At 41.8% G+C, this 14,047-nt stretch overlaps 1 protein-coding gene across 1 annotated transcript in view; it reads left to right on the top strand.

The window, feature by feature from the left end:
• The first annotated feature begins 1,838 nt into the window (after window positions 1-1,838).
• The window catches only part of IL20RA (interleukin 20 receptor subunit alpha), a 38,259-nt gene continuing 26,050 nt past the window's right edge, over window positions 1,839-14,047 (top strand). The window contains exon 1 of the mRNA XM_061130583.1: window positions 1,839-2,062. Within this exon, the coding sequence (XP_060986566.1) occupies window positions 1,954-2,062 (109 nt within the window). The 5' untranslated portion in view covers window positions 1,839-1,953. The remainder of the gene's footprint in view (window positions 2,063-14,047) is intronic.

Here is a 14,047-nt window from a genome sequence, read left to right as displayed (position 1 = left end):
AATATATATGTATAACTGAATCACTTTGCTGATGGCAGAAATTAACACAACATTGTAAATCAGCTATGCATCAATTTTAAAAAGGGGGCGGTGGTTAGGAGACAGGATGGGAGGGTTATGTATATTTACCTCAGCCCTTTTAGGGCCATGAACAATTCACATTGGAACCAAAACACACACAAGTCTTAAGGTTTAGATACCAAAAATGATCCACTTAAAATACTTTTGTGGCAAATATACATCACCAGAACTGAAATAACAATGATGGTGCTAGACTAATTTTTAACGGAAATATAGTTGATTTACAATATTGTGTTAATTTCAGATAGAGAAAAAAATGGCTCAGTTATATGTACACATATTTTTAGGTTATTTTCCATATAGGTTACTACAAGATATTGAATATACTTCCCTGTGCTCTACAATAAGTCTTTGCTCTTTATCTGTTTTATGTATAGTAGTTTGTATTTGTTAATCTCATTCGCCTCATTTATCCATCCCTCATTCCCTTTCCCCTTTGGTAACCATGTTAGTTTTTATGTCTGTAAGTCTGTTTCTTTTTTGTATATATATTCATTTGTATTTATATTTTAGACTCTACATGTAAGTGATAGCACTATTTGTCTTTGTCTCGCTTACTTAGTATATATTCTCTAGGTTCATTCATATTGCTGCAAATGGCATTATTTCATTCTTTGCTATGGCTGAGTGACACTTTAGAGTGTGTGTGTGTGTGTGTGTGTGTATCTAGTATTTAAAATCCAGAAAGGGACTTAACTGCTTTAGTGAAAGAAATGAAAGTCATTCATTTGTGTCAGACTCTTTGTGACCCCGTGGACTATATAGAGTCCATGGAATTCTCCAGGCCAGAATACTGGAGTGGGCAGCCTTTCCCTTCTCCAGGGGATCTTCCCAACCCAGGGATCGAACCTAGGTCTCCCTCATTGCAGACAGATTCTTTACCAGCTGAGCCACAAGGGAAGCCCTTTAAAATCCTATGGAATCTTATCTCATCAAGTCTTCCTCCAACTCTTCAGTTTTTGTTTTGAGAAGTGGTATTGTGTGTTACCTGTTTAGTCCCTAAGTCATGTGGGTCTCTTTTGCAACCCCATGAACTGTAGCCCACCAGACTCCTCTGTTCACCGGGATCTCCAGGCAAGAATACTGGAGTGGGTTGCCATGCCTCCTCCAGGGGATCTTCCGACCCAGGGATCAAACGCTGCGTCTCATGTTTCCTGCATTGGCAGGTGGGTTCTTTTACCACTAGTGCTACCTGGGAAGCCCACTGATAACATAAAGCCCTTTTTAAAATGTTGTCCTTCCTAAACTCTTACCAAATCAATGAGTCCCGTTAGGAAATCAGAAAACACACTATTTACTTTAACAGAAAGAATTTGCTATGAGGAACTGTTTAAGCAGTCGGGAGGGAAATTGTCCCTGCAGTAGAGACCTCCTTGGACTTCCCCAGTGGCACAGCGGTAAAGAACCTACCTGCACTTCAAGAGAGGTGGGTTCCACCCCCTCGGTGGGGAAGATTCCCTGGAGAAGGAAATAGCAACCCACTCCAGTATTCTTGCCTGGAAAATCTCATGGACAGAGGAGCCTGATGGGCTACAGTCCATGGGGTTGAAAAAGAGAACCACACGACTTAGAGACTAAACAACAATAACAAGTGACCTTTTTGGTTGGGGAGGCCGGAAAGTCACGGATTCTCGGAGCTGCGAGCCGGACGGGCTGGGAGGAGAAGTCGGACACTCCCCTGGCGCTGGCACCCAGCCCCCGGTAGGGCGGGACGCAGGTGGGGCTCCCCGCAGCTCCGCCTCCCCGGGCACCCAGCCGATTGGAGCCCGGGCCCAGGCTGCGGAGCGGAGACTGCGCTCCCAGCGCCCGCGGCCCGAGGGGGCGTCCCACGCTGAGGGCTGCCTGCTGAGATGTGACCCAGTCCCGCCGCCCATGTGCGCCCCCGGACCCTCAGCGAGGGTGGCGGCCAGAGGGGCCCCGGCATCCGGCCTCCTGGCCCTGCTGTTCCTGCTGCTGGTGGCCGCGCCGACGGGACGAGCAGGTAGGAGTATCGCGGCCGGGGCCAGCCGACCGCCCAGCTCCGACTGATTTCGTCCAGCCTGCCTCGGATTTTGCTTTCGGGCGCGCCGAGCAGGAGGAGCGCAGGTCCGCGCGGGGAGCCCGGGAGCCCGGGGAAGAAACGCCAGTGCCACGCGCGCGCCGAGAACTTACTCACACTTGTTGCGAGGGCTGCGGGTGACGGTGGAGGAAGGCTGACGGTAGCCGCCCCGGGTGGTACCCGCAGCTGGTATCTTGCGGTCGGTGACCGTACCCTCGCACATTGCACTTGCCCCCACGTCGCAGGCTGTCGCCACCGCCGCCGGGGCCCCACGGACCAGCTGCCCTTCTACGGGGAGCATTCCAGGAAGGAGGCAATGCCTGCGCTTTTAAAAACCAAACTCCGGGAAAGAGTTGGGCTCGCAGGGGACGGGAGCTAGAAAGGGACAACGTTTCTAAAGTAAGATCCCTTTCCTGGGCACGTCATTTTTTTTTTTTTTTTTTTTTTTCCTTTGCAGTTTTGACCACGTACATGTAAGCGCCTTTTTGATTTTTCGGAAATAACAAAACTTTGAACTGATCTGTGCTACAGGTTTTTTGGGGGTTATTTTTAAGTTGTAACGCTACCAGCTGCAAGCCAGTAAATCAGAATGATTCATTAACTGATTTCTTTTTTCCTTCTGCATTTCTGGTGTACGAGAAAAAGAATGTTTTTAAAGCAAGGTCTCTAGGATCCTCTCTTTTTAAAAAATTTCAAGCAACAGAGCTTGAAATACTGTGTCTTGTGCAGATTTGGTCCAGGCCTCTATGTTTTTAACCCAGAACTGAACAATGACTGTGAATGCAGGAAGTTGTCCATGATACTGTGGTGTCCTTAGTAATCAAAGAACGAGTTGCAAAAGTTCAATATAATTACAAAGGTAAGAAAAGTGTGCATATAGATCTTGGAGAGATTTTTGGACAATAGACATTATGCACAAAAAGTTTCTCTTTCTCTTCTAAATCCTGAAGTTACCAGAAATTGTCATTCTTTTGTCTTGCAAAAAATATTCCTAGGTAAGCTGAATGGGACGAGACTGCTCCTGACTTAGCCAGATACTGAGCTTCAACTAACTGACAGGAATTTGGTTGTTTCTATTTCTAATCAGAGAAATAAAGCTTGCTCCTTAAGTGGATTGGGAGGCTGACATTAGAAGGTAATAATGTTCTTGGCTTCAAAGCAAAATTAGGGGAAAAAACAAAGAAACTCTTTCCTAACCCAGGTACTTTCTTGGCTCATCTTAAAACATTCCTGTCCTCTTCTGGGCCTCAGGCACTCAGAGCTATTGGAAAATCAGGTGAGAAGGTGCATGTGTTTATGTGGATAGAGAGCTATTCTGTCTCGTTGGTTCCACCACCATATCTGCTGAGCCATGTGAACTTTCTAAGAATTATATGTCATTGCCACATTCCAGTAGTAAATGCCTTAATATTTCAAAAATTTTGGCACAAAAATTTGAAGTCACACAACTCTGTGATTGGATCGGGCTGTACTACAATACTAAACATCCAAAGAGAAAGAAAAAAAAAAATTTTCAATGTGGCATCAACATTTTAGGAAAGTCCTTGGGTTTTCATTTCAGGTAAACTTTTTAAGGGATTCAGAACATCTGTACTACACCCACAAGGAGGGACACAAACGACTCTCTCAGCTCTCCAGGGACAGAAGTTTCCCTAGGAAGTTCATCACTGTGGTTTGGCAGCCTGGCCCTGTTGGCCTAATCCCACATCTTATTTGTCACTGCAGATAAAGAACTCTGGTCAGCATAATATTAATGAGCATTTAAAGCCAGTAACAGAGAGTGGGAGGAGATGACTTGCCCAAGTCACGTATCTCCTCTGCTCAAACCGTTCAGAGACTTCCACTGCTGATAGAATCATTCTAAATTCTCCTGTGTGGTCTTATGTGTCCCCTCCTGCCACTCTCTTCAGCCTCACTCACACCACTTAATTCCTGCTATTGTGGACTTTTACCAGTTCCCGAGCAAACCAAACTGTTTTGTGTCACAGGGACTTCATACTTGCAATTCCTTGTGCTGGAATGTTCCAGCCCACTCTGTCTCTGGCTAACTCCTGTTCAGACTTCACATCTCACCACTGGTGTGCCTCCCTCAAGAAGAGCTTCCCAAAATCCCCAAAGAGGGAAAAAATAGAGTTTATTGTGTCTATGAACAAAGGAGCCAACTCTAGGTTTAGAGCTTTTGAATATGGTCTAAATATTAAAGTATTCTGCTTGTTAGAACTAATATACTATATTTAATACAATGAGGGTATTTCTTGAAGTGTTTCTTCTTTGATATAAACACAGCAGTATCAGGTATTTTGTTTCATGGAGAAGTTATTTTAAGATATTTTTCACACACACAAATGATTCCAGTGAGCTAATTAAAATTTTTCATTACTTTCTTCTTTTTAGCTTTTAATTTTGAACTAATATGAGCCTTACAGAAAAGCTATCGAAATAATAGAGCTCTCATTAACCCCCTCACCCTGTTTCTCTTAATTTGAACATCTTATATAACCATACAGTGTTCAGAACCATGAAATTAGCATTGATGTAACACTGTTCAGGCTTCTGAGGTGGCTCAGTGGTAAAGAATCCGCCTGACAATGCAAGAGACTTGGGTCCGAACCCTTTGTTGGGAAGATCCCCTGGAGAAGAAAATGGCAACCCACTCCAGTATTCTTGTCTGGGAAATCCCATGAACAGAGGAGCCTAGTGGGCTACAGGCCAAAGGATCCAGAAAGAGTCAGAAACAATTTAGCAACTAAACAACAACAATGTAATACTATTCACTAAACTGCAGACTTTGTTTCAGCTTCACCCTTATTTCTCACTAATGCTGCTTCTGTGTTCCAGGATCCATCCAAGGTCCCCATTACCTTTAGTTGCTGCGTCTCCTTCCTCTCCTCCAATCTGTGACAGCTCCTCAGCGTCTTTTTGCTTTCATGCCTTGACACTCTAGGAGTCCTGGTCACCTTTCCCTCAGACTTGTCCCTCAGTATGGGTTCATTTGTGGTTTCCTCATTAGAGTCAGATTATTCCCTTTGGGCAATAATAGCACAGAGATGATGTTATCTTTACCAGCCCATCCTATCAAAGGGCTTATGATATCAATACATCTTCTTCCTGATGATGTTAACCTTGATCATTTGGTTTAGGTGGTGTCTATAGGGTTCCTATTTTCACTTTCTGATTAATAAATATCTAGTGGGAAGATCGGAGAAGGCAATAGCACCCCACTCCAGTACTCTTGCCTGGAAAATCCCATGGACGGAGGAGTCTGGTAGGCTGCGGTCCATGGGCTCACTAAGAGTCGGACGCAGTTGAGCGACTTCACTTTCACTTTTCACTTTCATGCATTGGAGAAGGAAATGGCAACCCACTCCAGTGTTCTTGCCTGGAGAATCCCAGGGACGGGGGGCCCTGGTGGGCTGCCGTCTATGGGGTTGCACAGTCGGACACGACTGAAGTGACTTAGCAGCAGCAGCAGCAGCAGTGGGAAGATATTGTGAGATGGAGCAAATATCCTGTTTCTCCTCAAAATTACACCCACTAATTTTAATATTCATCAGTGGATACTGGATGCAATAACTGTTATGCTTAATGGTGATTTTTTAATTTCACTCTTTCCTTCTCAATTTATTAAATTGGAATTCTAATGCAGGTAAGAGCCTTTGCTTCTCCCTCATTTATTTCTTTATTTAGTTTCTTACATATATGAATATGGACTCATAAATGTTTACTTTATTCTTTGAGTTATAATCCAATACTATTATTATTTAGTATTAATCTTATTGCTCAAAATTTCTGGCTTTCGCCATCAAAAGTTTGGTTCCTGCATGCTTTCAACAGGTCCCATTCTTTCTGAGCATTTCATTACTTTGTAGCATCACAAAATATTTCAAGTTCATCTCATATTTTCCCTTCCCCAGGTCTGAATGGGCTTCCCAGGTGGGGCGAGTGGTAAAGAATCCGCCTGCCGATGCAGGAGACAAAAGAGATGCTGGTTGGGTACCTGGGTTGGGAAGATTCCCCTGGAAGAGGGCATAGCAATCCTCTCCAGTCTTCTTGCCTAAAGAATCCCATGGACAGAGAAGCCTGGCGGGCTACCATCCATAGAGTCACACAGAGTTGGACACAACTGAAGTGACTTAGCATGCAGGCATGGAGGGCTGAATCAGCCACTTCCCCAAGGAGCTCTAGCTCCTTCTCCTGGAGAATAAGATCTAGAAACCAAAATCTCACTGCCAGGTGTGCTCACTGCTACTGGAATGTTGTTTCTCAGTTCAGTTCAGTTCAGTTCAGTTCAGTCACTCAGTCATGTCTTTGCGACCCCATGAACTGCAGCATGCCAGGCCTCCCTGTCCATCACCAACTCCCGCAGTCTACCCAAACTCATGTCCGTTGAGTTTGTGATGCCATCCAACCATCTCATCCTCTGTCATCCCCTTCTCCTCCTGCCCTCAATCTTTCCCAGCATCAGGGTCTTTTCCAGTGAGTCAACTCTTCGCATCAGGTGGCCAAAGTATTGGAGTTTCAGCTTCAGCATCAGTCCTTCCAATGAACACCCAGGACTGATCTCCTTTAGGATGGACTGGTTGGATCTCTTTGCAGTCCAAAGACTCTCAAGAGTCTTCTCCAATACCACAGTTCAAAAGCATCAATTCTTCAGTGCTCAGCTTTCTTTATAATCCAACTATCCATACATGACCACTAGAAAAACCATAGCCTTGACCAGACGGACCTTTGTTGGCAAAGTAATGTCTCTGCTTTTTAATATGCTGTCTAGTTTGGTCATAATTTTCCTTCCAAGGAGTAAGCATCTTTTAATTTCATGGCTACAATCACCATCTGCAGTGATTTTGGAACCCAGAAAAATTAAGTCAGCCACTGTTTCCACTGTTTCCCCATCTATTTGCCATGAAGTGATGGGACCGGATGCCGTGATCTTAGTTTTCTGAATGTTGAGCTTTAAGACAACTTCTTCACTCTCCTCTTTCATTTTCATCAAGAAGCCCTTTAGTTCTTCTCCACTTTCTGCCATAAGGATGGTGTCATCTGCATATCTGAGGTTATTGATATTTCTCCCAGCAATCTTGATTCCAGCTTGTGCTTCCTCCAGCCCAGCGTTTCTCATGATGTACTCTGCATATAAGTTAAATAAGCAGGGTGACAATATACAGCCTTGATGTACTCCTTTTCCTATTTGCTTCTAGGCTCTTTTTGTTGTTTCTAGGCTCTCTTAAAAAAAAAAAAAAAAAAGCTGACTGGCAATGTTAAAATTAAATATCCTGCTTTATTTTCAGAATTCTTTTTGATACAGAAAACTAGACTTGAAAAGACCTTAAAATCCTATCCAACTGCTTCTCTTGTGAATCCCTTCTGCAGCATAACTTCCAAGTCATTACCTATCTGCTGTTGAAGCACCTCCCATCATAGGAAACTCACTACCTGACACCCAAGTCACGATATCCTGTCGTTGCAGACTTCCAGCTACTGGAATGTTCTTCTGTGTAATGAGCAGAGATCTTGATCTCTTTCATCTTCTCCCATCGTCTCTCTCAGAGTTGGTCCTCACTCTGAGTAGATCAAGTTGTACAGAACAAGCTGCTCAGCTTATTGACTGCAGCCATCACATTCCCTCTGTCTTCTTGCATCTCAGCTAACCACCTCCCCAGTTACATCATGCCAGGTCCCTCCCTCTCCTGGTCTTTTCTGTAGGTGTGTGTTCTGGATTGTCCATAAGCTCTCAGGTTGACTCACTGTAGATCGTGATGAGATGGCTCATCTGCCACGTTTTAAACACTACCCTTGGCATATTGGTCCTTAAGTGATTTAGCATCAGGTTCTTGGTGAACACAGGTCCCTAATGTCTAAAAGTTACCCTCCCTTTTTATCATCATTGTCTTCTCCTACGAGGCACAGACCTTGACCCCTCATTTAAACTCAGAATTTCACACAAATATAATTTCATTTTGTAGAGGCAGTTTTCTTTCTCTTCACTTCTTAGATTAATAGAGAATGAAAGTATGGCATAATGTTTTGGCAAGAGCTGGTGAAATCTGTGATGGTGGACTTTAATGCAATTGATGAGACTTTTCTGGAAAGGAAATTTTTATTGATTATAAATATTATCTATTCAAAATCAGTTCTATTTTTCAACTGGGGTGCTCACTGCATTGCACATGGAGATGCCAAAATGACTTCCACTCATCTTTTCCAATGACTTTATGCACAGCTTCATCAAATGCCAGCTCCACCTCCAGGCAGAGAGAATGGCATACCTGTCTTCTACAGGTTTGTCAGGAAGTTTTCCTTATACTTCTTGAGTCTGGGCATGTATGCCTTTAATCCAGCCTCCTGAAATTTCCATTTCATACAATTACATTTGTATTGTGGTAGTATGAGATATTTTGGCAAGTGTATCCTCTTAGTTAAAGCGTCTGTTTACATTCTTTCCCCCATTTAGATTTTCTCGTTTTCAATGTTGCAGATTTTTTTTTCTCCTATATCAATCCCTTCCTCTTTACTTTCAGGTAACTTGGCAGACCTTAAAGCATTCATTGTTCTCATAAATAAACATTATGTTCATTTTTGAGGAAAGATGTGAGCAACAGACACCTACTATATTACTTTTCTAGGGCTGCCATAACCAAGTACGTCAAACTGGGTTGCTAAGATCAGTATAAATTTACTATCTCACAGTTCTGGAAGCTAGAACTGAAAACTGCAGGAGAGCATCTGTTCCACGCCTCTCTCCTAGCATCTGGTGGTTGCTGGCAATCCTTGGCATTCCTTAGCCTGTTGAGCACCCTTCCAGTCCTCTGCCTTCAGAGTGGTCCTTCTGTCTCTTCACATAATCTTCCCTCTGTGCCTGTCTCTCTTTGTGTCCAAATTTTCCATTTTTATAAGGATACCTTGTTGGATTGAAGCCCACCCTAATGAGGTACTGGAGGTTGGGATTGCAACATATCCTTTCAACATACATTTATAACACCAACCATACCCTCAACAGACTTCCCAGGTGGCTCAGTGGTATAGAATTCGCCTGCAACGCAGGAGACCCAGGTTCAATCTCTGGGCCAGGAAGATCCCCTGGAGGAGGAAATGCCAACCCACTCCAGTATTCATGCCTGGAAAATTCCATGGACAGAGTAGCCTGGCAGGCTACAGTCCATGGGGTTTGCAAAGAGTCGGACATGACTGAGCAACTGAGCGGGCACACATCATACCTTCAAAGACTTGCAGGGTGGTGAGCAGGACCCATGAGCTTGGCTCCTAAAGTGAAGAAAAGCTGCCTTTTTCAATCCCATGTAGTTCTCCTCAACATATTTATTCATCTGTGTCCACTGCCAAAGGGAAACTTTTGCAGAGGTCTCACACCTGAAAGCCTCCGTTGAGGATGTAAAGGGCATAGATGAGTCTTCTCTCTCTCTCTCTCTTTTTTTTTTCAAATTTATTTTTATTAGTTGGAGGCTAATTACTTTACAATATTGTGGTGGGTTTTGTCATACATTGACATGAATCAGCCATGGATTTACATGTATTCCCCATCCCGATCCTCCCTTCCACCTCCCTCTCTACCCAATCCCTCTGGGTCTTCCCAATGCACCAGGCCTGAGCACTTGTCTCATGCATCCAACCTGGGCTGGTGATCTGTTTCACCATAGATAATATACATGTTTTGATGCTGTTCTCTCGAAACATCCCACCCTCGCCTTCTCCCACAGAGTCCAAAAGTCTGTTCTGTACATCTGTGTCTCTTTTTCTGCTTTGCATATAGGGTTATCATTACCATCTTTCTAAATTCCATATATATGTATTAGTATTCTGTAATGTTCTTTATCTTTCTGGCTTACTTCACTCTGTATAATGGGCTCCAGTTTCATCCATCTCATTAAAACTGATTCAAATGAATTCTTTTTAATGGCTGAGTAATATTCCATGGTGTATATGTACCACAGCTTTCTTATCCATTCATCTGCTGATGGGCATCTAGGTTGCTTCCATGTCCTGGCTATTATAAACAGTGCTGCGATGAACATTGGGGTGCACGTGTCTCTTTCAGATCTGGTTTCCTTGGTGTGTATGCCCAGGAGTGGGATTGCTAGGTCATATGGCAGTTCTATTTCCAGTTTTTTAAGAAATCTCCACACTGTTCTCCATAGCAGCTGTGCTAGTTTGCATTCCCACCAACAGTGTAAGAGGGTTCCCTTTTCTCCACACCCTCTCCAGCATTTATTGCTTGTAGACTTTTGGATAGCAGCCATCCTGACTGGCGTGTAATGGTACCTCACTGTGGTTTTGATTTGCATTTCTCTAATAATGAGTGATGTTGAGCATCTTTTCATGTGTTTGTTAGCCATCTGTATGTCTTCTTTGGAGAAATGTCTGTTTAGTTCTTTGGCCCATTTTTTGATTGGGTCATTTATTTTTCTGGAATTGAGCTGCAGGAGTTGCTTGTATATTTTTGAGATTAATCCTTTGTCTGTTGCTTCGTTTGCTATTATTTTCTCCCAATCTGAGGGCTGTCTTTTCACCTTGCTTGTAGTTTCCTCCCATAAGGATAACAGCTGATCTATCAATAGAAACCCTCCAGGCCAGAAAGGAATGGCAGGACATACTTAAAGTAATGAAAGACAATAACCTACAACCTAAATTACTGTACCCAGCAAGGATCTCATTCAGATATGAAGGAGAATTCAAAAGCTTTACAGACAAGCAAAAGCTGAGAGAATTCAGCACCACCAAACCAGCTCTTCAACAAATGCTAAAGGATCTTCTCTAGACAGGAAACACAGAAAGGTTGTATAAACATGAACCCAAAACAACAAAGTAAATGGCAATGGGACCATACCTATCAATAATTACCTTAAATGTAAATAGGTTGAATGCCCCAACCAAAAGACAAAGACTGGCTGAATGGATACAAAAACAAGACCCCTATATATGCTGTCTACAGGAGACCCATCTCAAAACAAGAGACACATACAGACTAAAAGTGAAGGGCTGGAAAAAAATATTTCATGCAAACGGAGAACAAAATAAAGCAGGAGTCGCAATACTCATATCAGATAAAATAGACTTTCAAATAAAGGCTGTGAAAAGAGACAAAGAAGGACACTACATAACGATCAAAGGATCAATCCACGAAGAAGATATAACAATTATAAATATATATGCACCCAACATAGGAGCACCGCAATATGTGCGGCAAACACTAACGAGTATGAAAGAGGAAATTAATAGTAACACAATAATAGTGGGATACTTTAATACCCCACTCACAACTATGGATAGATCAACTAAACAGAAAATTAATGAGGAAACACAAACTTTAAATGGCACAATGGACCAGCTAGACCTAATTGATATCTATAGGACATTTCACCCCAAAACAATCAACTTCACCTTTTTTCAAGTGCACACGGAACCTTCTCCAGAACAGATCACATCCTGGGCCATAAATCTAGTCTTGGTAAATTCAAAAAAATTGAAATCATTCCAGTCATCTTTTTGGACCACAGTGCAGTAAGATTAGATCTCAATTACAGGAAAAAAATTGTTAAAAATTCAAACATATGGAGGGTAAATAACACACTTCTGAATAACCAAAAAATCATAGAAGAAATCAAAAAAGAAATCAAAATAAGCATAGAAATGAATGAAAATGAAAACACAACAACCCAAAACCTATGGGACACTGTAAAAGCAGTGCTAAGGGGAAGGTTCATAGCATTACAGGCTTACCTCAAGAAACAAGAAAAAAGTCAAATAAATAACCTAACTCTACACCTAAAGCAATTAGAGAAGGAAGAAATGAAGAACCCCATAGTTAGCAGAAGGAAAGAAATCTTAAAAATTAGGGCAGAAGTAAATGCAAAAGAAACTAAAGAGACCATAGCAAAAATCAACAAAGCTAAAAGCTGGTTTTTTGAAAAAATAAACAAAATTGACAAACCATTAGCAAGACTCATTAAGAAACAAAGGGAGAAGAACCAAATTAACAAAATTAGAAATGAAAATGGAGAGATCACAACAGACAACACTGAAATACAAAGGATCATAAGAGACTACTACAGCAGCTCTATGCCAATAAAATGGACAACTTGGAAGAAATGGACAAATTCTTAGAAAAGTATAACCTTCCAAAACTGAACCAAGAGTCTTCTCCTGTGCTTTCTGTAACATGAACATAAGAGAGAGCCACCATTTTGTAATATATGCAAACACAGAATCATTATGTTGTGTGCCTGAAACTAATATAATGTTTATGTCAATTATATCTCAATTTTTTTAAAAAAAGAAACATCAATGGATGTGTATTAAGATGATGGAGTTAAAATTTCTTCAGCAGAAGGGTTCACTCTCTTCCAACCCCTATCTCTTGCCTCCATTTCTCCATGGGGCACTTTCCTGCAAAATCTTGCTCCAACATGGACCATTTTCATGCTTAAAGCTAATTACTCATATGATTCCAAGTCAGCCTCTCTCCTCCATTTTAGATTAAAATGTATATGTTTAAAAGGTTCTCTAAATTATCTACTAAATGCTTTATCTTGTTATTTTTTAAGTTGGCTAATGGTTTAGTGCAAAATAGAACACCATATGTACCTTAGGAGTAAATAACTTAGGGTAATGAGGTATTTGAGCTGATCAGATGTAATGAAAAAGAATCAGCTTCATACCCCCACACATTCATTTTGAGTTTTCATAAGTTAAAATATAACTTGATGCAGTGTGGTTTTTAAATAACCTTCTTTTGAGTACTTTTCATTTATTTATTCACTTACTCAGAGTCATTCATTCATACATTTCAGGAACTGTTCTAAGTATTGAATTGAACAAGAAAGCAAGGACTCTTTCTTTGCAGAGCTTTTAATCTCAGCTGATTACAGTATAAATGCCAGAACTGAAGAAACCAAGCTTCTTTAGAAGCACAGACCAAGGCAACTGCTCTAATTTAGGAGTTAAGTGGGGCTTTCTATGAAAAGGGAAACTGAAACTTATGAGAACTGCCAACACACTCGTTGTATTTTTCATTTAAAATACTAGCAAGAAAATAAAGTTAAATCCTGCTCTAAGCATATTCTATCTGTAAATGACCAGGTAGTTAATATTCCTTTTCCACACTTAGATTTTTTTTTCTTATAAAGCTACTAATCAACAAATAAAACCCAACAACAAATAGCAAAATCCTACGAAAAGGAGGGATTTTTTTTTTTTGAGGGTAGTTTTGCCAAATGGATAGGAGTGAGGAGCTTTGCAGCTTATGAACAGCCTGGCTTCAAGGTCATTGACAGCCTCACCAGGTCACTGTGGACTGTGGCTCTACTCAATGCTGAGTCCAACTGCAACCAGTTATCAAAAGGCACCCATGTTACAGCTGCAGTTTTCTAAGAAGGCGGGTATCCTAGGTGCTGTTTCCTACTTCCTGAATCAACAGAGTCCTTAGAAGGCTCTGTTAGCTTTAATAGCAAGAGCACGGGAATGTCTGCATTGATCCATTCTCTGCATTGATCCTGGAGAAGTTCCAGTGCTGCCGGTACCTTATCCTGACCCGTGTTTTTTTAACGTCTTTGTGGCAGGATAACTACCCCTAAAATCTGATCTTCAGAGGGACCTTTGTTGCACATGGATCCCCTGTCCATTGTGTTACATTTAGTTACACAACTTCATCAAGGCATAATCCAACCTGAAGAGGTCTAAATCGCATCCAGGTCACTGTCAAAAACATCAAAGCACTGACTTGTCACTACAGAGGAGAGTTAGCCCCCTGAAAAAGAATGCATCTTTCTGACTGTGTTTTTAATGGCTGCTATACACTTCTGTCTTCATCTTATTTGATTAGACAGCTTGAGATCACACTCTCAACCTCATTTGCCTCAAAATCCCAATCAACAATGAGCAGAAGTAAATACTATTAATTACTTCCAAGTCTCCATT

Source organism: Dama dama, chromosome 26 (assembly GCF_033118175.1).
Source record: "Dama dama isolate Ldn47 chromosome 26, ASM3311817v1, whole genome shotgun sequence".
NCBI lineage: Eukaryota > Metazoa > Chordata > Mammalia > Artiodactyla > Cervidae > Dama > Dama dama.
This window is presented reverse-complemented; position numbering and strand designations above follow the sequence as displayed.